The sequence below is a fragment of the Pogona vitticeps genome, chromosome 1 (genome assembly GCF_051106095.1).
Source record: "Pogona vitticeps strain Pit_001003342236 chromosome 1, PviZW2.1, whole genome shotgun sequence".
NCBI lineage: Eukaryota > Metazoa > Chordata > Lepidosauria > Squamata > Agamidae > Pogona > Pogona vitticeps.
In genome coordinates this window covers 110,605,850-110,627,400 of record NC_135783.1, presented here as the reverse complement: position 1 = coordinate 110,627,400, position 21,551 = coordinate 110,605,850, and the positions used below count along the sequence as shown (strand labels likewise).

General features: G+C 43.0%; 1 protein-coding gene across 2 annotated transcripts; it reads right to left on the bottom strand.

Annotated features, from left to right (window-relative positions):
* Positions 1 to 449: 449 nt before the first annotated feature.
* Positions 450 to 21,305, bottom strand: PGM3 (phosphoglucomutase 3). 2 transcript variants are annotated; one of them, XM_020795161.3, is made up of 13 exons: positions 21,164 to 21,305; positions 17,245 to 17,450; positions 14,213 to 14,397; positions 13,376 to 13,443; positions 12,937 to 13,070; positions 10,969 to 11,164; positions 10,206 to 10,363; positions 8,142 to 8,225; positions 7,663 to 7,761; positions 5,932 to 6,048; positions 2,837 to 2,959; positions 1,547 to 1,720; positions 450 to 751 (listed from the first exon to the last, which is right to left on the bottom strand). In XM_020795161.3, exons 2-13 carry the CDS (start codon positions 17,446 to 17,448, stop codon positions 680 to 682), a joined length of 1,614 nt encoding a protein of 537 aa, XP_020650820.3. In that variant the 5' UTR covers positions 17,449 to 17,450; positions 21,164 to 21,305; the 3' UTR covers positions 450 to 679. The 2 variants fall into 2 exon arrangements, with proteins under 2 accessions (XP_020650820.3, XP_078236666.1); XM_078380540.1 differs by lacking the exon at positions 21,164 to 21,305 and adding an exon at positions 20,817 to 20,907.
* Positions 21,306 to 21,551: the final 246 nt, after the last annotated feature.

Here is a 21,551-nt window from a genome sequence, read left to right as displayed (position 1 = left end):
ATGAACTTTTTCCATGTGCCTGTTTTCAAGCAGATGCCTCAGTAAGAATTGATAACTGATGAAGTGCACATCTTATGTGCATGACACTAGCTTTCACACGTATGTATCGTTCAAGGTTTATAAGAAAACATTTCCCCCTTATTCTTACATGCTGTGACATCTGGAGCTGCTCTTAAAACAGTATGGTTCTGACTAGAAATCTGACAGGAGTTAATAAACAAGTTGAAAGTTTAACATTTGCCGTAACAGCTCCACTATTCACACCACCTCTGTTGGCCATAATGCAAGAAAAAAAGCAAGGCTCTGTGAAATACCATTACAACATATCATGTCTGTTATGGAAACAAGAAAAAGGGGATTAATAGCCTCTTCTTGCTTTGGTGCGAAGACTGGTTTTCCACCACACTGTATTAACCTCTTTAAAGCTACGATAATTAGGTCTCACACACTTTAATCTGAAATATACTAACATTTTAATACAAAAGTGACTCCATACAATTCTACAAATTACAGAAAGCAGTAACCTTCAAATAAGCTTTTTTAATAATTCAAAGTTGATTTAAGTTTTGTCTAAAAGTTTCAACAAGCTAAAAGTGAAGAATCAATAAAAAAAAGGCAACGAGGGGATGGTCTATGGTTCGGCTTGAATCATATGGCGTCTTCAGGCTACGGCCTTGGGTTATTCTCCAACTCCTCCAGCTAACTGGTGGACAGCCAAGCTGACTTGGTGGGCAAGTTTATCTGCATTTTTCTGGAGATAAAAGCATTGATTGAAATAGGCAACATTTAATCATGGTGGCTGAAATAAAGTATGAAACTTACAAGGATGTCACAGGGTGACACATGCTGCAGTGGGTATTTCAAAGTACGTGCTACTTAATTTTTTAAGGAGCTGTATATAGTTTACATTTTCCAGCCGCAAGAGAGCAGATCTAAATATTTCCACCTAAGAAGGATTTCCTCCCCAGGCAAACAGAAGTTTCAAATGAACTGATTTTCAGGACTGCAGCAGGGAGGAAAGGGTTAACCCTACCACCACCACCACATGCCTGCCACAATCTTAATATATTAGCAGCCTCCAGGAGATGTTCATATTTCCAGCTTAGATGTCAAAATAGCAAATGCTCTCTTCCTCAGCCCCTCACTCTTCTCATTCCCCGCCCCCTTTTGGTGCTCAGCCAAAACTGTTCCCAAGCTGGGCAAAGTCCCTCACGCACACCTCTTCTTTTAACTCCAGCCATCTTTCTAAGCCCCAAATTCCTCAGAAAGCCCAAAGAGAGAATTCTGCACAGAGAGGGTTATCTCACGGTCTCCCTCCCCAAAACAAGGAGTTTGAGAAGGAAAGCCAATTGACAAGGGGTATAGGACGGGAGCACAGCCATTCTTCACATGGTTGGTCTGTGAACAAGCTATTGCTTGCCACATCCTTGCCTCTCAAAATTGAGTAACCATGTAGCAGGATGATAAATCAGCCTTAAAAGCTGGCAGTGAGTCCACTATATGGACTCCAAATGCAATCACATGGCTCTCCAAATCCAGTTCTGACCTGTGTGTCTGCTTCTGCATACACTCGAACAACATCTTCGGTTCCAGATGGGCGAACGAAAGCACGAGCCAATCTAAACTGCTTGGTAAGCTCATCAATTTTCTCCTGCAGCCCTGGGGGTGTCACTGCTCGCCTTTCAGCATCTGTGGTGTTGATGACTCGCCTATCAGCAACCTACAAAGGCCAATAAAAAGGAACCATACAATCTGACCTGTCAAAACTCTAATCTAACTCTGTCTCCTAAAAATATATACCTTATCTCTTCCTGCTGCTGTTTTTGCAAAGATGTTGAGCAGAAAGATAAAGATACAAGCCCTATCTTTATCCCTGACCAGCAAGGAACATGCTGTTAAGACATGTAACAAGGGCAATGTCAGCGTTTCTTAACGCAAATCACAGTTTTAGCAGAGTAATTTGCAGTCCAGGCAGTCCAGAAATAACTCTCACACAGTCCAGCAGCATTTCCTTCAGCAACGTGTATTTACAGCAGTATTTACAGCATTCTGGCAGCATAATGTGTAGAAGTGATCTTCAAGCAGGAAGAAGATACAACTGACTGTACAATTCACACATATATACATATACAGGACCAATCAGATCACACATTGCATCATCCCTGAGTTGCATCAGCACTGCTGAGTCATCCTGACTCAGTTTTAACACACCTGATCATTATGGATTCTCATTAATACACTCCATTCTGCTCAGGCCTCTAATTTTCCTTGACAGGCAATAATATACATTTTCAATCAGCCACTAAGTGGGAGTTATTCCAAGCCATGACCTCTGTTAGGATAGTGTTATCCCTGCACATTTTTTTGTTTCTGGGTATTGCTCTTATTTTGGACAGTATGCCCATATTTATATGGATGTGGCCATAGGTCATGTCCAGAGGGTGGGGAAAGGGAGAAACCTTGGCTGTGGAGCAAGAGAGCACAAGACATGAGGTGCCTCAATCCAATATGTATTCTGACCACATCCTGGCAACAGAGAATGCACACCTCCTAGCATCTCAATTGTTGCATAACAAGCAAGGAGGGAAGAAATGTATGCTTGGCCCAAATCTAAAAAGTCGTCCCAATTAGAGCAGACCCACTGAATCAGTGAGTATTTAGCTAAGGCACCACTTGGGCATGTTACTTTGATTCACAATCTCTACTCTAGCTGGCACAAGCTAATGCATTTCAGGCCCTGCCTCAACTACGTTTTGTTTTTAATTTAAATTAGCACAGCTCCCATTTGTAGAAAGGAAGAGACGCTGCAGCCACTTTTGCCTGCTTTCTCACTAACCTTAACTTTAAGTTGCCGGTTTGGAAGATCCGTGTACATCGCATCCCACTGGGGTACCGTAAGGTTCTTCAAAGCTAAGATGGCTTCAATCACAAGCATGTCTGAGATGGCATCGCCAACTGTCTAGGAAGGACAGAAAGAGGGAGGAGAGGCAGTGCCACAGAGACAAGTTCAATAACAGGTGGATAATTAAGACTGCCAAAATGAGCCAGGTTAACAATTCATGGTTGAAAAGGTTCAATCACTGACCCTTCAGCCAGGGTTTTAATTTTGCACAGGCAGCCCATAAGCCAGTTTGCATGCCACGATACTCTCTGGTTTATTGGATAAAAATGAAACATTGTGAACTTCAGGGATGGTGCCCCTCCTCCTCTTCCACCATGAATACAAGGAGTCTAGAAGCTTTTGCTTCCACTGTTAATTAACTATAGCATTAAGTTGGAGACTCCAGCTGTTTTCAACTTTAGCCAGAGTCATAGCTTGTGTCAAAAATAAGGACACCCGTCAGTTCATTGTAATCCAAATTTTCTGCATAACAGAAGGCTGAGTCAGTCAGGAGTAGCCATTCAGATGATGTAAACTCTGTCACAACACAGTTGCTTGGTTTGTGTCTCGCAGCTATTCCTCCCAGAACCCACTTCCAAGAGGCTGAGTTTCAGTCCGCAGCCTAGGCTCACTTCGACTGCCAGGTCTATGCACGTGGCTCTGGAAGAGGAGAGAGCCCCAAGCAGAACTGTGCTGGGCGGGCAGGTGAGTGGGCTTGAGCAGGAATAGAAAGTCACTGGATGCAAACCTTTTTAAGACTGAGCCCAAAGCACTTTACACTGACACAACACACCGCACTCCCACTTCCTACACATAGAGTCAACCAACATGCAGGGCTGAGTCTACTGTAACACCAGGACTTGTTGATATATGATAACAATCTTAAGCATGTGCAGGATTCCTCCACAACATCACCAACCACAATATATATGGAATAAGAGTAATAACTCCTCAGCCTCTCAGGTTTTGGCAACAGAAGGAATTCAGTCAACCCTAAAATTGTCTTAATTTGGTGAATCACAGGATGGCTCTCCATTTCTTGTTGATTCCAAAAGATGTTATAAGCCTCTTTTTATTTTATTGTTCTATTTTTTTAATTTTATCTTCTTTTTCTCCTGTTATATTAATTTGTTTTATTGCTTATTGGGTTTTTTTGATTAATTTTGATTATTTTTATATTGTATTGTTTATTTGTAATATTGCTTAGTTATTCAGTTTGTTTCTTCTTCCTGTTTTCTTTTTCTTTTGGACTGGAGTGGAAGGCTGGCACCCCCAGTGGGGGGCATCTAAATATTCAGGTGATTACAGGCAGAGGGAGATACGGCATTGGTACAGTTGCCACTCATTCCAGAAGAACAGTGGACAGATGTTTGAAGGCTGTCCACTGTTCTGGCTCTGTGACAACCTGTCAGGTTAGAGGTAGCCGGCTCAGTTGCCCCTCCACTCTGAACCTGGTGTTGTTGAATGCCAGATCTGTATCAAATAAGTCCCAGCTCATCCAAGATATTATTCTGGAGGAGGATGCAAATCTGGCCTGCATAACTGAAACTTGGATGAGCAGTAAGAGTCTCTTGCCTGTCCTCTCGGTTATGCTGTACAACACCGGGGTAGATTGGAGAGAGAGAGGGGTGTGTGTGTGTGTGTGTGTGTGTGTGTGTGTGTGTGTGTGTGTGTGTGTGTGTGTGTGTGTGTGTGTGTGCGTGCGTGCGTGCGTGCGTGCGTGCGTGCGTGCGTGCGTGCGCGTGGGGGGGGCAGGGATGGTACTCTTGAGGTTGTTAGGCTCTCTGCTATGGCAACGCCGGGTCTTCACATGTCAATTGGGGCCAGGGATGGTATTGGGATCTTGATGGTATACCGTGCTCTCCGCAATCCAGCCATTTCCTTACTGGAGCTGGTGGACGTCTCCATGACTCTGTTGGGATCCCCGAGGCTATTGGTTTTGGGTGATTTCAACATCCATGTGGAGGCGGAGATTTCCGGACTGGCTCTTGAGTTCTTGGAAACAATGGCTTCCTTGGACGTGTCCCAACATGTTAATGGTCCCACCCACATGCGCAGTCACATTCTAGACTTGGTGTTCTCCACTGAGCTGAGTGAGTGTGGCCCAATGGTAACTAACCTTGCGTCAGTCCCCTTGTCATGGTTGGACCAAAACCTAATAAAAGGCAGCCTCACAGTGACCCTCCCTCCCTGCAGGGAGCAGGGACCGATTTTAATGATCTGCCCTTGTAGGCTACTGGATCCTATAGGATTCCAGGATTCCATGAAAGGGACTCCAATTGATCTGGCTGGCACTACTGTCGAGGCTCTGGTTGATGGCTGGTTCACCACCACCACCATGGCTGTGGACACGATTGCTCCTAAATGCCCACCCCGGTGTAGAGCTCGACCAGTGCCTTGGTTCAACCATCAGCTGCTATGAAGCGGAACGAGAAGGTTGGAGAGCATTTGCAGGTGGTACCCAATGGAAAATAACCTGAACGCGGCTAGGATCGCGTCTAACCTTTACCTTGCCAAAGTGAAGGCTGCCAGGAAAGCTTACTTCGTTGTCCAGATAAGCAAAGCTTCCAATCAGCAGGTGGAAATCTTCCATATAGTACACAATCTATCTGGAATTGGTCATAATGATTGGCCTCCCCTTAGCATCTCATCCAACCCATTTGCAGCATTCTTTAAATCTAAAGGGGAGGCCGTCTGCTGGGACCTAACCCCCTATTTGAAAACAGTAGATCGAGCTGAGATGTAGCAAGGCAGTAGAGAGGGTGGTGGCCGATCAGCTTCAGGCCCTTTTGGATGAAACCAATGCCCTGGATCCATTTCAGTCGGGCTTCAGGCTGCATCATGGTACAGAAACAGCATCGATTGCCTTGCTAGATGACCTATTGAGGGAGGCTGACAGGGGCAAAATGTCCTTGTTGGTTCTTCTCCACATGACACAATCTGGACACAGCCCTCCAGCTCTATGTACTGTGTTCCACTCAACACAGAGACTCTATAACGTCTTTGAGCATATTTAAATGTAAACTTAAGTTTTATATTGACACTCCTACCTGATTTATCAAGTCAATTGTGTTTTCAAGCATTTTTGCAGCTTCCCTTTTTAGGTTGTCTTTTTCTTCTTTTGCCTGGTGTCTTATTTTATCCTCTGCTGCTTTACTAAACAATACCTGGAAGAAAAAGCATACATGCTGATTGAAAGAAGCACAACATGGCCAGCATTATTATTGCCTCTCTCTTATTCAAAATGGAGATGCTTCAGAGATGGGTCCCTCCTTCCCTCCAAGACGTATCACTGAAGTTTGAGACAAGAGAGCTCTCCGAAAACATAAAACTCAGTCCAACTTTTACTTTTTTAAGGCCAAAACAGGGCAACAGATTGTCATGACATCAAATTGTGTGTGGGAAAACACACAAGAAGACATACTAAATTTCATCCACACTCCATGAGAAGCAAAGGGCCCTTCCTCTCCCAAGATCAGAATCATGTTTTCCTTCCCTACCAGCTGGTGGTCACATATCTCTGGGGAGTTCATATATAAGGGCCTAATCTTCCTCTAGCGCAGGGATTTGGAACAGATGAACCACCATTTCCCCCATCCCTCACTGCCTTCTGTGGTGGTAGGGCTGATGTTCCTGGGGGTCAATTTATTTTATTTATTTATTTATTTGATTTTTACCCCGCCCCTCTAGAACATGTCTACTCAATGTTAGCTCAGAACTTTTCATGGGCATTGTTTTTTAACAGAATGTTACCTTTGGCCTTAGCTAAATGGCCGAGAAGATATATTTTGTGGAATTTTGAATGTCAACCCACCCCACCCGGGAAGCAAAAACCACTGGCCCCACACTCACTTATCCCCAGTTACAGAATAATCCTTTAATCTGTAGAGCTCATTTTGCATCTGATCTATAATCCTGTAAATTAGCAAATAAAATTAGAGGCCAACAAATGTTATTGCAGGATAACTGAATGAATGCTTCTGAGGTGGCGCAGGATGAACTTGAATACATGGAAGGAGGTTTTCTGCCTTGTCACAGAAGTTCAAGAAACAAGAACAGAAAGGATCAACAAAAACTGTCACCATGTGTCTGGGGCACAGAAAAGGTAACGTATAAAGGACAGGATGCCACAAGTTGGTCAGAGGTACCTGGACTGGGGGGGGGGGGGGATTTTGCCTCCTACCTTTAGTGCATCGTTTATCTTCAAAGAAAATATATATAGGCCTGGACAGCTGCAAACCATCCAGAACCAGCGTGAGCATAGGGTAGCAGGCTGCAATGAGGAAGTGAGTAGGACTATGTCTCAGGGAAGGAAGACTGTAATGCAGGATGCAGGCCAAAACAAATTTTGCTCCGTTTGCTTTACTCTAGGACTGTGACTTTGGGAAGGAAGTGCTCAGCAAAAAGGAGACAGAGAACAAGCCCAAGCATTGTATGTATGTATTTACTCACACCGTTATACAGTGGACCCTTGACTTACAGACGGCTTGACTTACAGACTTTTTGAGTTACAGACTTCTCTGGCCGCAAAATTTAGGTTTGACTTGCAGACTGAGATTTGACTTACAGACCAGAAAAAAACCAAAATGGAACAAAAACAGCCTGTTACGGGATTAATCGGTTTTCAATGCACTGTAGGTCAATGGAGACTTGACTTACAGACTTTTTGACTTGAGAACCGCCTTCCAATACGGATTAAGTTCTCAAGTCAAGACCCCACTGTACACCTATCCAGAATCTGATGAAGTGTAGTTAGGAAGCATTGAAAAACAAATACCTACTGTGCCATGACCATTGGCTTCAAAATAAACCCCAATGTCAAATTCCTGGGCCTTGTGATGCAAATGCTTCACCCCTGTTTTGGCACAGTGGACGGGCACCTAGGACAGAAAGAGAGGGTAGCCTGAGTACCGTAAGATCCGTAGCACACCATTCAGAAACCAACCTGAGCTGGACAACGCAGGCCAACCCATGTGGTTTCAGCACAGCAGCCCATAAGAATACCCATTAGACCAGAAGTACACAAGGTTAGTCCTTTAACAACTCTAATATCCATACAGTCTAAACACCAGCTTCTCCCCACTCTAGCTGGGCCACTGAACACAATTCTTGGTTCCCAACAATTTACTTTTGCTGTGGACAAGCTTCCCTCCCCACTGTGCCCCATCTGTAGCAGTTCTTATGGTAAAGCTTGGGTTGCTTTCCATTAAATTCAAGACATGAAAGCAAGCAAGATGGTAGCACGTGACAATTAAGTTACCTTCATTGTTTCTTTCAAATAAGACGTAGAGCTCCCATTGGCATAGGCTGTTTGTATTACTGCAAATGTTAAGGTTTGGCCAGCCTGAAGAAACAGAGGGAAATGGTTTTCAGAATCTGACAAATGTTATGAAAAAAACCTGTATGAAATAAAAAGCTCTGGTTTTGATGCTCATATTTTCAAGCTCACAAAGACACTGGCCAAAATCTTGTTACTTAGAATAGTAAATCATACTACAGTAGGTCCACTGAATCAATGGGGATTTGGTGAGTCAACTCTACCACTGATTCCTTACTCAAATTGTGACTTGCTATGTAAAAGTAAGATCCAGGTAGAGTAAGCCCATTTTAAATCAAGGGAACCTACAGTGGAACTGGCTCACAAATCTCCACTGATTCTTTGGGCCTACTCTAGTGCAATTTACTATGCTAAGCTCCAGGATTTTGATCACTCCAACAATTCACACACAGATAGAACGTATTCTTCACTTGAGCTTTCACACCTTACATACAACTGAAAACAAAACAAAGAATTGTATTCATGAAACAAGAACAAAACTATTGACATCAATTTCAGGTTCTCATGGTCTACAGCTGACACCTCAAGCACTTCACAAAGCTTGAAGTCGTTTCTAGTTGGCTAACTTACCGAAGGGCAATTGCCATTTTCAAATGGCTCTTTAATGACTTTAAGAGTGATGACTATCCCTACTGCAAGGGAGCTTGCTGGCACAGGATGCTTCCAGGAGCAACATTCTACTTGTAAATAAGGTGCAAAGGGAGTAAATACCTTGTTTTAAATGAAAATGACATTTTTTCAATTGTTGCTAAGGTCCCTGGGAGAGGGAGACAAAAATGGCCATCTGAAGAGCTACTGTTAAATGAGGCAAGCAGGACAGTCTCTTTTAAAAAGACTACAGTGCTCAAGTTGTTTGATTATACAGAGTCATCTTTTAGGCCCCCGTTCAGAATAAAAACACCAAACCAGTAAAAAAAAAGTTCCAGGTTAGATAAACAGTGGTGCCTCCACTTATGAATGTCCCTACTTATGACCAATTCGACTTATGACCAGCTCCAGCCGCAAAATTTTGCTTTTACTTGTGACCGGAGCTTCCACTTACGAACAGAAAAAGGCAGGGAAAAAAGGTGGGAAATTCAAATTGTTAACTGTAGATGGCAAAAGAGGCTGCTTCTTTGTAGCTCTTTTGCCCCCATGGTTAGAGTGAGTGCGATCAAAGGCAGCTTGGGACTGCCTGGCTTCTGCTTTGGAGTGAGCGTGTGTGTATGTTTGCAGGGAGGTAAGGTGCTGTCTCCTGCTTTTTAAAAACTGTTATGTTTTTGCAGTGTGGTTTTAGGCTGGGGGGTTATGTTTCTGTGCTGTGATGGGTTTGTTTGTTTGTTGGGTTCTCCCCCCCCCACATTTCCGGTGGGTCTTCGGGGGTTTGGTTGCTTTTTGGGTCCCCCCCCCATTTCTGATGGGTCCTGCATGCTTCCCTTGCTTTTTCCTTTGTTTTCTGTGCATTTCCAACCTTGTCCCTCTGTTCTCTGTGCATTTCCAATCTGCTCCGTTTGTTTTCCGTGCATTTGCAATGGGTCTTGCACGCTTGATCGCTTCTCTTCCCCCACCCCTTCGGCCAGAATGGATTAATCACGTTTCCAATTAGTCTTGCAATAATTTTTTGTTTGTGTGAAATTTTTCTTTGGCCAGAATGGATTAATGGGGTTTCAATGCCTTCCTATGGGAAATGGTGCTTTGACATATGACCATTTTGACTTACATCCATCTTCTGGAATGGATTATGGTTGTAAGTGGAAGCACCACTGTACCATACTGCCCCAAATTGCATGGCACACTTTCCACCTCTTCCAACTGCTAAGTTTGCACAAGAGGTTTCTGTATAAATTCACCTCACAACAGCCTTCCATTTGTATCACTCCTTCTCTACAGCACGAATATCCAGTATGTGTGCATGGTGTGAGCTCACAGTAAACCAGGCAAGACTGACTCTTTTAGCCATGCAGCAAAACAAAAGATACGCCCTCATCACCAAAGCGATTCCATTACCTTGTCCAGAAGCTCTTTAAGGAAAGTGCTGATTAGAGTTGCTATTTTATCTCCATCGAGAAGATGAAACTGGCCAGTAGCATCAGTATAGTAGTAAACTATTCGGTCAGCGTCACCATCAAACGAGCAGCATCGCTCATTGGGCTTCATTTCCAGGCCTAACAAACAGGCAGGCAAAACACAATTTGTTCAACAGTAAAAGCATTGGCGTTTGAAGCTTGAACACAGATGTTATATAGTTAGAAACAGTACCAACATGCAAAATTGGGAAGGGACATTTAAAAGAATATTTAAACAAAACAGAAGTGTTGTGTAGCACTTTATGCTAAACTAAATGCTACACCAATTTATACTACTATGCTATACTACTAAAACCAACTACATAGGCAACTGAAGTCCTAAAAACATAAAATTGCCCTCTTTTGAAATACTGCATGTGGAAAGACAATCACACAGGTGGGATTCATATTTTGTCTGTCACATACTGGGCACACAGCCAGTTGTGCAACCTCAGCATGTCCAACTGATTAACAGACAAGTCACCAGGTTTATATGCACCACTTGCCCTGGACCTCGATTATTAATAATAGGTATTGTTGATGAAATCAACTGGTGACAGCTGAGGGGCATGTAGCGTGAGCTCTTAGTTAAGTGAAACCAACAGTGGCCACATGGAGATTGTGATAGGACCTATTTGTTTTAAGAAAGATGCCTCTTTTAAAATAGCAAAGGTTTAGAAAGATGTGCGCTTCTAACTGCATACCCGCTGGAGGCTTCTGATGGACTTTCACAAAATCAGCCCCACAATTGTGATTGAGCTTCCCTTTCGTTCCATCATTCTCTAGGCGCACAGCAAGGCCTGCCAGAAGGTACCGTTCCATTTCTTTGAGCTTCAGAGCCCCAATGCCATTTGCACAGTCTATCTTCAGACATATGTGGCCATCCCTCTGACTTGTGGCCTGCCAGGAAGCAAAGCAAAGGCTTGTTTCTGAAAAACCATCACCTCGTCATATGAAACACAAAGCCTAAGAACTAAACCAAAAAAAAAAAAAAAGAGGAGCAAAGAAAATTAAAAAGGGGAGAAAAGACTCAAACAGGATTTTTTTTAAAAAAAGGAAAACTGAAAGTTACATATTGCAATATGATTAAAGCAACCCAACACCCATATATTCCTCAATAGCACACATAGTTTTCACCACTATTCCTCCATGCCCACCTAAAGGTTTCATAAGTTACCACTGCCTTTTAAAAGCCATCTGCTGTTCTAAATTCACTTGTGTCTATGGGCCTTGGGAGGCTGTCCTCAAGCACAAAGGGGTGATATAAATATTCTAACTAGGCATGCAAGTATCCTGGAAAAAGACACGTCATCGTCGTTTAGTCGTGTCTGACTCTTCGTGACCCCATGGACTCCAGCGCTCCAGGCCCTCCTATCTTCCACTGCCTCCCGGAGTTGTGTCAAATTCATGTTGGTTGCTTCGCAGACACTGTCCAGCCATCTCATCCTCGGTCGTCCCCTTCTCCTCTTGCCGTCACACTTTCCTAACATCAAGGTCTTTTCCAAGGAGTCTTCTCTTCTCATGAGATGGCCAAAGTACTGGAGCCTCAGCTTCAGGATCTGTCCTTCCAGTGAGCACTCAGCCTTGATTTCCTTTAGAATTGATAGGTTTGATCTCCTTGCAGTCCAGGGGACTCTCAAGAGCCTCCTCCAGCACCAGAATTCAAAGGCATCAATTCTTCGGCAGTCTGCTTTCTTTATGGTCCAGCTCTCACTTCCATACATCACGACAGGAAAAAACATAGCTTTGACTATTCGGACTTTTGTTGGCAAGGTGATGTCTCTGCTTTTTAAGATGCTGTCAGACATACTGAGGCATAATAGTGATCATAGATGTGCTTTCTCATTTTAGCAAGGTGTCCATCATGCAAATGGTCCTAGGATCCATTCTGCAACCAGCTGGGTGACAGGCACCCTGTCAAAGGGAGTAATCACTTGCACAATTATTATTCTGTGCACAATTTTTTTTCAACAGAATCCTGACTACAGTAACAAATAAATAACCTTATGCTATTTTATTGCAACATTTTTGGGTTTTGTTGTTATTGTTGTTGTTGTTTTTATTTAAATGCCTTCCTTGCCTTTCTAACACAAAAAGGGGGGAACACAAAGCATTCAATGGCATACTTGTGATTTTCATTTTCTGCCAGTTTTAGGACTGCTGCTTGTGTGCATGCCAAGGGGAAGATTATATTATTATTGCTGTCTCTATTCCTTACACTGAAGGAAACATTCTGTATCTTCAACTTTGTGAACCTAGCACACAATGGCTGCCATTCTAAAAGCTGGATCCCAACTGTGTTTAATTTGAAGCCAAAATTCACTGATTTCCACAAGGCTTCCAAAACTACTTCTCTTTATAAAACCAGGAGAGCTTCCAACAATGAATAATCAGCAAAGCACCACATCTGGCCAGATCAAAACCAAGTTGCATTTAACACCTTTGTGACTAAAAGCTCACTGCTAGGAATATCCTAAAAGCAGGCAAGGTCCAGCAACAAAAACAATGCTGTGGCTTGGTCACAGTGCTGTAACTTCACAGGGTTAGAGAACTAGTAGGTGCTGTTCTTAATGGGAGTTTCCAATGTGGAGAAGCACTTCCCTAAGACCCTTTAGGTAAGTACGCTAAAGAACATAAGCAAAGGCTTTGTTTAAGAAAAACAGTTCTTTCACCTGTTTTGTAAGCTCCACAAAAGCCTTGGAGAGTTTTTGATAGTAGCCTTCCACTGTCGCAGTTCCATAGCCACCATGGGTGTTTCGACAGCAGACCATGTAGTGTAGCTGTGGTGTCGTTACCAAGCCATAGTCTAGGGTGTTGTTTTTTTTAAAAGAGAGAATCGTAATCGTCAGGTATTAATGCTATTCAACTTCAGAAGTATATTTCAGAGTATTAAACTGCCATATACTCAGCTATAGGAGAAATAATCAGCGGAAGTTTTCTAGACAGGGTCCTATCCCAGCTCTATCTGGAGAAGATGGGGATTGAATTTAGCACCTTCTGCATGCAAACCAAGTACTTTGTTATTGAGCTTCAACTGCCCGCCCAACCCCAACTGAGTTGCAATTCACCCATTTTTGTGTAAGCTTGCCATCAGGAGAGTAAAAGGCATACCCTGGTATTGACCTCCAAGGACAGACACACCATCAGTTACTGACTGTGAAAGTTTCTTGCTGCTAGGCCTAGATACAAAGCAAAGAAATAAGATTACTTTTGATAAAATGCCATGCAAACAAAAAAGTTTCCCCCAGAGAATTACTGGCATATGAATATTGACAATCCTTAGCCTGCAAGTCAGCTGAAATCTACTGCCTTAGAAAGGATGAATAATAGCAGCCAAAGAGTTAGAAAACACAAGGGGTAACTGGATACTAGACACATCTGAGGTGGCCACCCATAAATTATATGAATGAAAGGCTTCTTAACCAGATCTTAAATATATGGCAAGAAGAAGGGATTTAGACTAAATATTAGGAAGAACATCCTAATGGCATTCAGCAATGGAGCAGGCTACCTCGGAATCTAATGACCTCTCCTTCTTAGAGGTTTTGAAGCAGAGACTGAATGACCTGGGGTGAATGGTTTTGGGTGCAACAACAGGGGATTTCTTGTTCTAACAAGAGGCTGGACATGACTACTTTTGAGCCTTCCTTCAACCTCATGAGTCACTGGCTGAAATCCTGTTGCACAGCTCCACATGCACCATGCGAATCAAGCTGCCTCTGATTAAAAGGCTTACTTTGACAATTTTGGAATGAAAGCAACTTGTACACAATGCAATGAAATTGCACGCACCCCAAAATTGCCAAAAGAGGCCTTTAATCAGTGAAGATGCCACTGCTAGTGTCACACAGAGCTGACAGAAATATATAAGTTACAGATGCTAAAAGGGACAAGCAACTGACCTATGGCCTTTTCTCCCCCAAGGTACATGCCAGGCTTATTGCTCACCTGGTGTCTCTGCCAATAACAATGAATGCATCATTCTGAAGGTCCACTGCTTCCTTCTGGCAGATGGCATTCAGGATAGGTAGCAACTCCTTCTCTTCTGCATTGGCTAAACAAGTAGCATGCTCTTCCCAGGCAGGTGCCAACATTTCACCCAAAGGATCGATCAACTTCACACCATTGTCTTCCTTGGGAGAAGGCAATATATTGTTATAAATGATTTGGATGTGATTGTGAAGGAGTAAACTTAAGTTTCTCTGAAAACCTAAGGACAAGTCTGGTAAAAATTGACTTCTAACAGCCACTCCAGAAACACAAATGGTGATGGAGTTCTGTCAAAGTCTCCTGTAAAAGGAAAGAGCCCTTCCCTTTGTAAACACAAAGCCTGGAGGGAATCTCAAGTCAAGAAGAAAGGCAGGGCATCCTTCAGACATGTATTTACTAGATCAAGTTTGTTGTATTAGCTAAAAGCCATCACAATTATTGAATACAGAAATGGTCAGATAAAAACATGATAAAAGCCGTCGCAATTGTTTAAAATACAAAAAATGGTCAAGTAAAATCATGATAAAATCAAAGACATGTAAAATAATAAGAGACCCTTCATATCTGGGAATCTCCCACACAATTGATTGCAATGGCTTTCAGAAAATTAGCTCGAATATTTCTGGCCGCCTTTGCGAACAGCGCTGTTCTATGTGTAACATAAGGGTCACAGTCCAAGAGTAACCTGACCACCTTTATCTGAGGGCTTTCCTCCTGTAGAGCAGCCAAAGTGTTACCCAGGAGCTTTTCTCGGGGGTTCTGATATAACTGACAATAGAGTAAATAATGGAGAACATCCTCTATCTCACCTGCTTCGCAGATGCACAGCCTTAGATGTTTAGGGACACCCATATACCTACCATCTAAGACAGCGGCTGGCATGGTTTGGAAGCGGAGTTCTGTGAAAGCAGTTCTCAAGGGGGCAAAAGTAAGTGTCTGTAAGTGTTGCGCCCTTGAGTGGTTTGTTTTCAACAGATGGTACCAGTGTGAGAAACCTGAAGAGTGGATTAAGGCCAGGTCCTGGTTGTTATCCAATTTATAGAGCCAATCTCTCAACATTCTTTTAACTCCAGAAAAGATGAAAATGTCTGTAGAGAGGGATTTAGGTTTTAGTAGGTTTTGAACTAAAGTTGCCCAGCCGCCACTCTTCCACTGCTCTATCATACAGCGTTTGGGTAGTCGGTAGTCGGGCATATCCATAACCCTCTTATAGTAAGAGAGTATGGCTAAAGTTGCCCTGGCTTTGATGGATACCATGCCTGTCTCAGTTCTAAGATAAGCTGCTGCAGTCCCCTGGGGTGCCGCGAGGATGTGTCTCAGGAATTTATTCTGTCCTACTTCAAGATGGTGTAGGTTGTTCTGATTCATATCCCAGATTTCAATTCCATAAAGCATTTGGGAGATGACCCTCCCTGAAAACACTTTTCAAAATGCCACCTTTAGAATGAAAAAATTTGACCAGAGCATGGCTAGATTTCTGAACTGATATTTTCATGCTCTGTATCTGGGATTTCCAGCAGTTTTTCTCATCAAAATGTACTCCCAGGTATTTGAAGGTCTGGACTTATTCTATTTTTTTTTTCCGCCTATAGTCCAGCTAAATTTGGGGGGATGCTTTCCAAAAATCATCACTCTGGATTTTGTGCAATTTATTTTTAGTTGCTCTAGGTGGCTGAACTCTTGGAGTTTATTTAGGCTTTGTTTCAGTCCCTTTTTGTTCATGGATAATAGAACAATGTCATCAGCATATATGAGACATGCAACCTTATAGTTCCCAATTGAGGGGGCGGAATGGTCTGGATGGTTTAAAGCTGTTACAATGTTGTTAATGTAAAAGTTAAAAAGTAGGGGTGCGAGTAAACATCCTTGTTTTACCCCTTTATTAGCGTGAATTTCCTCTGTCAGCCTTCCATCTGTACTAATCCTTACCCTCAACGTTGTGTTGGAGTATAGTTCTAATTCGAGTTAGGAGTCTCTTATCAATGTTGGTCTCTGTGAGCTTATCCCACAGGCGGTTTCTAGTGATTGTGTCGAATGCAGAGGAGAAGTCAATAAAAGCCGTGAACAGCCATTTGAATGGCCTGGTGGTATATTTGCACACAAGATGATGTAGCACGTAGATTTGATCTACTGTGCTATGTCCCTTTCTAAAGCCTGCTTGTTCCTGGTAAATGATGTTATTTTCCTCCATCCGTGTAGTCAGCTTCTGGGAAAGAAAGCAGGTACTGTATAAAGCTTGGAGCTGATATCCAGTAAGCTGATTAGGCGGTAATTCTGGGGGATGGATTTATCACCTTTTTTGTAAATTGGGAAAATTATGCTCTGCCTCCACCCATCGGGAAGAACTGTATTTAAAGCTGCAAGCCCATGCACACTTCTTTACAAATAAGCCCTGTCAAACGTATATTGGACTTGCTTCTTAGAAGGAATGCACAAGACTTGCATGCATAGGAAGGAAATGTTCAGAGCAGACTAGAGAGACTTCAGGTTTGTAAGGTCTATTTTTGGACTTGCCTGGTTGTTATTTTTTTCCTAGACTGTTACAGTCTGCCAAACACTAAATTGTTATTCCAGAGGTATAGTAAATTATTTTCTCCATCCGTTGGGCAACACACGACTCCACAAGGATTCTAACACATTATTCTAACAAAGGCATGGACAAAAGCAGTCTGTTGGCACTCCTGTTTTACAGATAAGGAACACTGAGACTCAGATACAAACAATTAGAATAAGGCCAGCCACAGCAGGTTTTTTTTAAATTTAAACCAAGTTTAATTAAACTTAGATCTCATCCAGATTCCCACTCCCACAAAACAAGGCAAATTTAGCAACAGCTCAAGCAATTTAGGGAGCTCATCTAACTCACCCAATGGATTCCCATCAATTCAATTAATCTAAAAGCGTACCACTGATGTCAGAGTTTTAATGTCAATCTCTTCATTTATAACTCATCCCTTTTCTCCCTTCTCTAAAACAGGCATTTCTCTTACTTCAGGGTTGTGGGAGGCTGTAACCATAACACCAATGGTGGCCTTTTTCTGCTTCGACCTCAACACAGCCAATAGGCCCATGCGAAACATGATGTGATCAAGGTTTTCTGCCTTGGTACGGAATCCAGCTGTTCCATACTGGAGGGAGAGGCCTGGAGGTTTGGCATGCAGTTTTGAATATTTGGCAAGTGTTTCAACATCCATTTCTATAAGAAATGAAATAGAACAGGAATACTACCACTGTTAATACCAGAGGCAAACATATTGCAAATGGCAACAATGCATAAAAAGGATAGAGGAGAGAGAACAAGAACTAACATTATAAGAGAAACAATTATTTCAATTACATAGAAAGAGTATTTCAGACTAGAACTTTCAGAAGAACTGTTTGTTTAGGCAAGATGTAGCAGAACAAATCAATAATTGTAATACCTCAAACTACTTATCAAATCTTTAGGTTATGCCCCAAATATTGTAGGATGGTTGATTACAAGATTCTCTGCATTCCCACTTCTGTGTTCACACCCTTAACTGTACCTTTAACTATATCCAAGTACAGTAGTGCCTCGCTTAACGGGCACCTCGTTTAACGACGAATCTGCATAGCGATGAATTTTTGCGATCATTTTTGCGATCGCATTGCGATGGTTTAGATAGGAAAATATCGCTTTGCGATGATCGGTATCCTGTTTCGCATACCGATCATTGCATAGCGATGATTTCCCAAAAGCTGATCGGTGGTTCCAAAATGGCCACTGGGTAAATAAAATGGCTGCCCGCTGTGTTTTTGCCAGGATTCCTCGCTTACCTGGCAGTGAAAATCGCCGCCGTATGGAGGATTTTCGCTTAAAGGTGAGTTTTTTGCCCATAGGAACACATTAACTTTTTTTGTAGTGTTGTCCAGTTTTACTTTGGGGAAGAGCACCTCATTTCGTTGCACCCACTTGTGAGCGCAATGACAAATAAATTTCTTATGTCTTATGTCTTATGTCTTATTAAATGGGTTTTAATGCATTCTATGGGCTTTTTATTTCCGCATAGCGACGAAATCGCTTTGCAGCGTTTTTCGTTGCACAGATTATTGTCGCTATGCAGGGTGCCACTGTACATTGATTACTTGAAGTGATTTTGGTAAGTGCTTTTACTGTAGGGTAGGGCAGGGATTATAGTATTTCAGTTGTATTGCATATAATATTGCATATACAATGATGCCATTGTATTTTGTTAAAATTTTCTTATTTTGAACTGTTATTTTTATCAATGTCCATAAACGAACTCTTTAAACAAAACAAAGCAAAAATACAATCTTAGTAACACAGGTCTCCTGAAACAGATATTCATTTTTGCAGGATTTATCTTTAAGTTACATTTTTAACCCCCAACCTAACTTGAATGCTATCAACACATAGTACATTTCAGTGGTCTAGGTCAGTATTTAAGCACATTCACCTGGAGCTAGTGGAAAGGGGACTTCCCCCCCCCACACACACACAACCTATCTACAGTGGGCCCTCGACTTATGAATGGCCCCAGTTGTGAACGTTTCAGGTTACAAACCCGATCTCATAGGAAACTATAGACCCTACTTGCGAACGCGGAACTGAGTTACGAACCAAAAAAAGGGAAAAAAGGGGGAAAAAGAAAAAAGAAAAATTCTGCCCCTAGTGGTATTAAGCAGCTCTGCATTAGTTCCTATGGGAACTAATGAATCGACTTGTAAACTGCCCCTCGACTTAAGAACCAAAAACAGCCAGAACGGATTAAATGGTTTTCAATGCATTCCTATGGGAAAATTGGTTTCGATTTACGAACTTTTCAGGTTACGAACAGGCTTCCGGAACGGATTAAGTTTGTAAATCGAGGGCCCACCAGGACATTACACAGATAAGAAGAGATCCTGCAGAATAAGGTGAGATGTGGTACATAGGGTGGGTATAGAATCCAACCCCCCAAATTTTTTTAAAAATCCAATAATCTAATTCTGCTTTGATTCTTACATTTAATCTCACAGTTCAGAGCTCTAGTGCAGGAGCCTATGACAGGACAGGAGGGGCAGAGTCAAGAAAACTGGGAGTGACAGAGAGTCAGTTAGGAAAAAGATGGTGAAGCATTTAGATAGAGAAGACTGTGAAGTGTTTAGACTAGATATTGGACAGTTCGTTAGTTAGAGAATATTAAAGAGTTAACAGAAATTACAGTGGTGCCTCGCTTAGCGATGTTAATTGGTTCCAAAAAAACACATCGCTATGGGAAAACATTGCTAAGCGAAACACCATTTCCCATAGGAATGCTTTGAAAACTGGATAATCCGTTCCAATGGGAACGGATTACCGTCCTTAAGTGAAAATCGCCATAGGAAACATTGCTAAGCGAAACGTGGTTCCCCCATTGGAATGCACTGAATAGGTTTCAATGCATTTCAATGGTTTTGACAGGTCCATTTTCGCTATTTTTAAAGTGTCTTAAAATGTTCAAAAACTGTTTACAATGCTTGGAATCATTAGTGCACCTTGTAAAACCTTTGCAAACTTAATTTGGCTTTGTTCTGAGTCTTCGTTAATTTTTGGTGAATTTTTCTCGCCCCATTGAAATGCATTGAACTGTAGGTTTGACAGCTGTCAATGCATTCCAATGGGGGGGAATTCACCAAAAATTAACGAAGACTCAGAACAAAGCCAAATTAAGTTTGCAAAGGTTTTATCAGGTGCACTAACGATTTCAAGCATTTAAAACAGTTTTTGAACATTTTAAGACACTTTAAAAATAGCGAAAACGGACATCGCTAAGCGAAACAGGGGGACCCAAACTGTCATCACTATGCGAGGCATGGTCCCCATTGGAAACATTGCTAAACGGGGCGCAAGATCACTCCTAAAACCTCATCGCTAAGCGAATACATCGTTAAACGAGGCAATTGCTAAGCGAGGCACCACTGTAGTACATTGACAGTCAGAAAATATTGAGATCTTGATTAAAGTAAATGAGTATAAGCAAGCTGATAAGTAATCCACCTTTATTGAATGAATGATAATAGAACATCCATTATTTTCCTTCTGTGATTAACTTATTAATGCTTAAATAAACCTTATTTTATTTGGCAGCAAGAGTATGAGACTCATAATTGATATAGTGAGGACAATATCCTCTGGTGGCAGCGAAAAAGGGGTAAAGAACAAGTCATGTCCAAAGGTGAACCTGGGTGAGGGGCAAAACACAGGGGTCACTGGGGGGGGGGGTGTTGCGACAATATATTACAGTTACTGTATATCCCAGCCTTCTTTCAAAACTCTGGGTATCCTTCCCTGAAGCTTTTACCCTTAGATGAGGTTGCTTAGACTAAGAGTCCATTTGGCCCAAGGTCACTTAAGTGGGTGGGGATCTGAACTCTGGTCTCCTAAGTGCTGAAGGCATGAAGCCCTACACGATGTCAGCTGTCTCGCTGGAGTGGGAAAGCTGTACAACCAGAAGCCCCAAATGCAAGACTTTTCAGAGATAGAAGACAGCTTCGCTGCCAGTCAGTTACCCAACCCCTACGCACAAGGGCGCTTCCCTTTTATTTCCTTTTAATGTACCTTTCATGGAGCCACATCAAAGGGGACGCGATACAGGGTAGGACCCCAAAGGATCTCAGCTGCCTTGGCTCCTCCTCGGCCCTCAAATGCTTGGCCGGGGATGCCGTTTCAGGGCCCTCACGAGGAGCCAAATTGTGGGGCCACCCCCACCCCATCCAAACCACCCCATAAGTTCGATGTAATATCTTTTTTTTTCGTGCGTGTGAGAAACAGAATCCCGCCGCCAAGGGCATCTCACGCTCCTAAACCTTTTCTGCAGGAAGAAAGCTACAGTAGACTTCTCTTGTTTTCTCGAACCATCCCAAACCAGCGGGCGCACCCCGGGGGGGGGGGAACCACCGACCTACCTCCTGCCGCCCCACCTGGGGGGAGGGAGTTCCACCGGCGGACGTGGCTGCCTCGCCTAAGACCTCCTTCCGGGATCGGCCAAGCGGATCCAATAGGCAGGCGCGGGGGACGCCTCCCTCCCTCCCTCCCTCGCTCGCTTTCCTGACTGCAACCACTCGCAGCGCCGAGCAGGGAGCCTTCACACGTGACGGCCTGACTCAGACACGGGATACCGCCTCCCCCGGCCGGCCGCCTGCAAGAGTGCGGAGGGACTCCTCTTCGTCACGAGGTCTTATGGCGGGCATTCAACTCAGAGGACTGTCAGCACGCAAGGGCGACTGGCACCGGGATTCCCCCTTCATCTCCCATCCTCAGCCCTAAGGATTGCATACGCGCGTGTCTCTCCAG

Excerpts from the sequence above, each read along its gene's own strand:
- PGM3 (XM_078380540.1), bottom strand. Across the intron at positions 2,960-5,931 it reads CAATTGACTTGATAAATCAG|ACAGTTGGCGATGCCATCTC; the intron begins GTAGGAGTGTCA and ends TGTCCTTCCTAG. Across the intron at positions 1,721-2,836 it reads ACCGGCAACTTAAAGTTAAG|GTTGCTGATAGGCGAGTCAT; the intron begins GTTAGTGAGAAA and ends TGGCCTTTGTAG.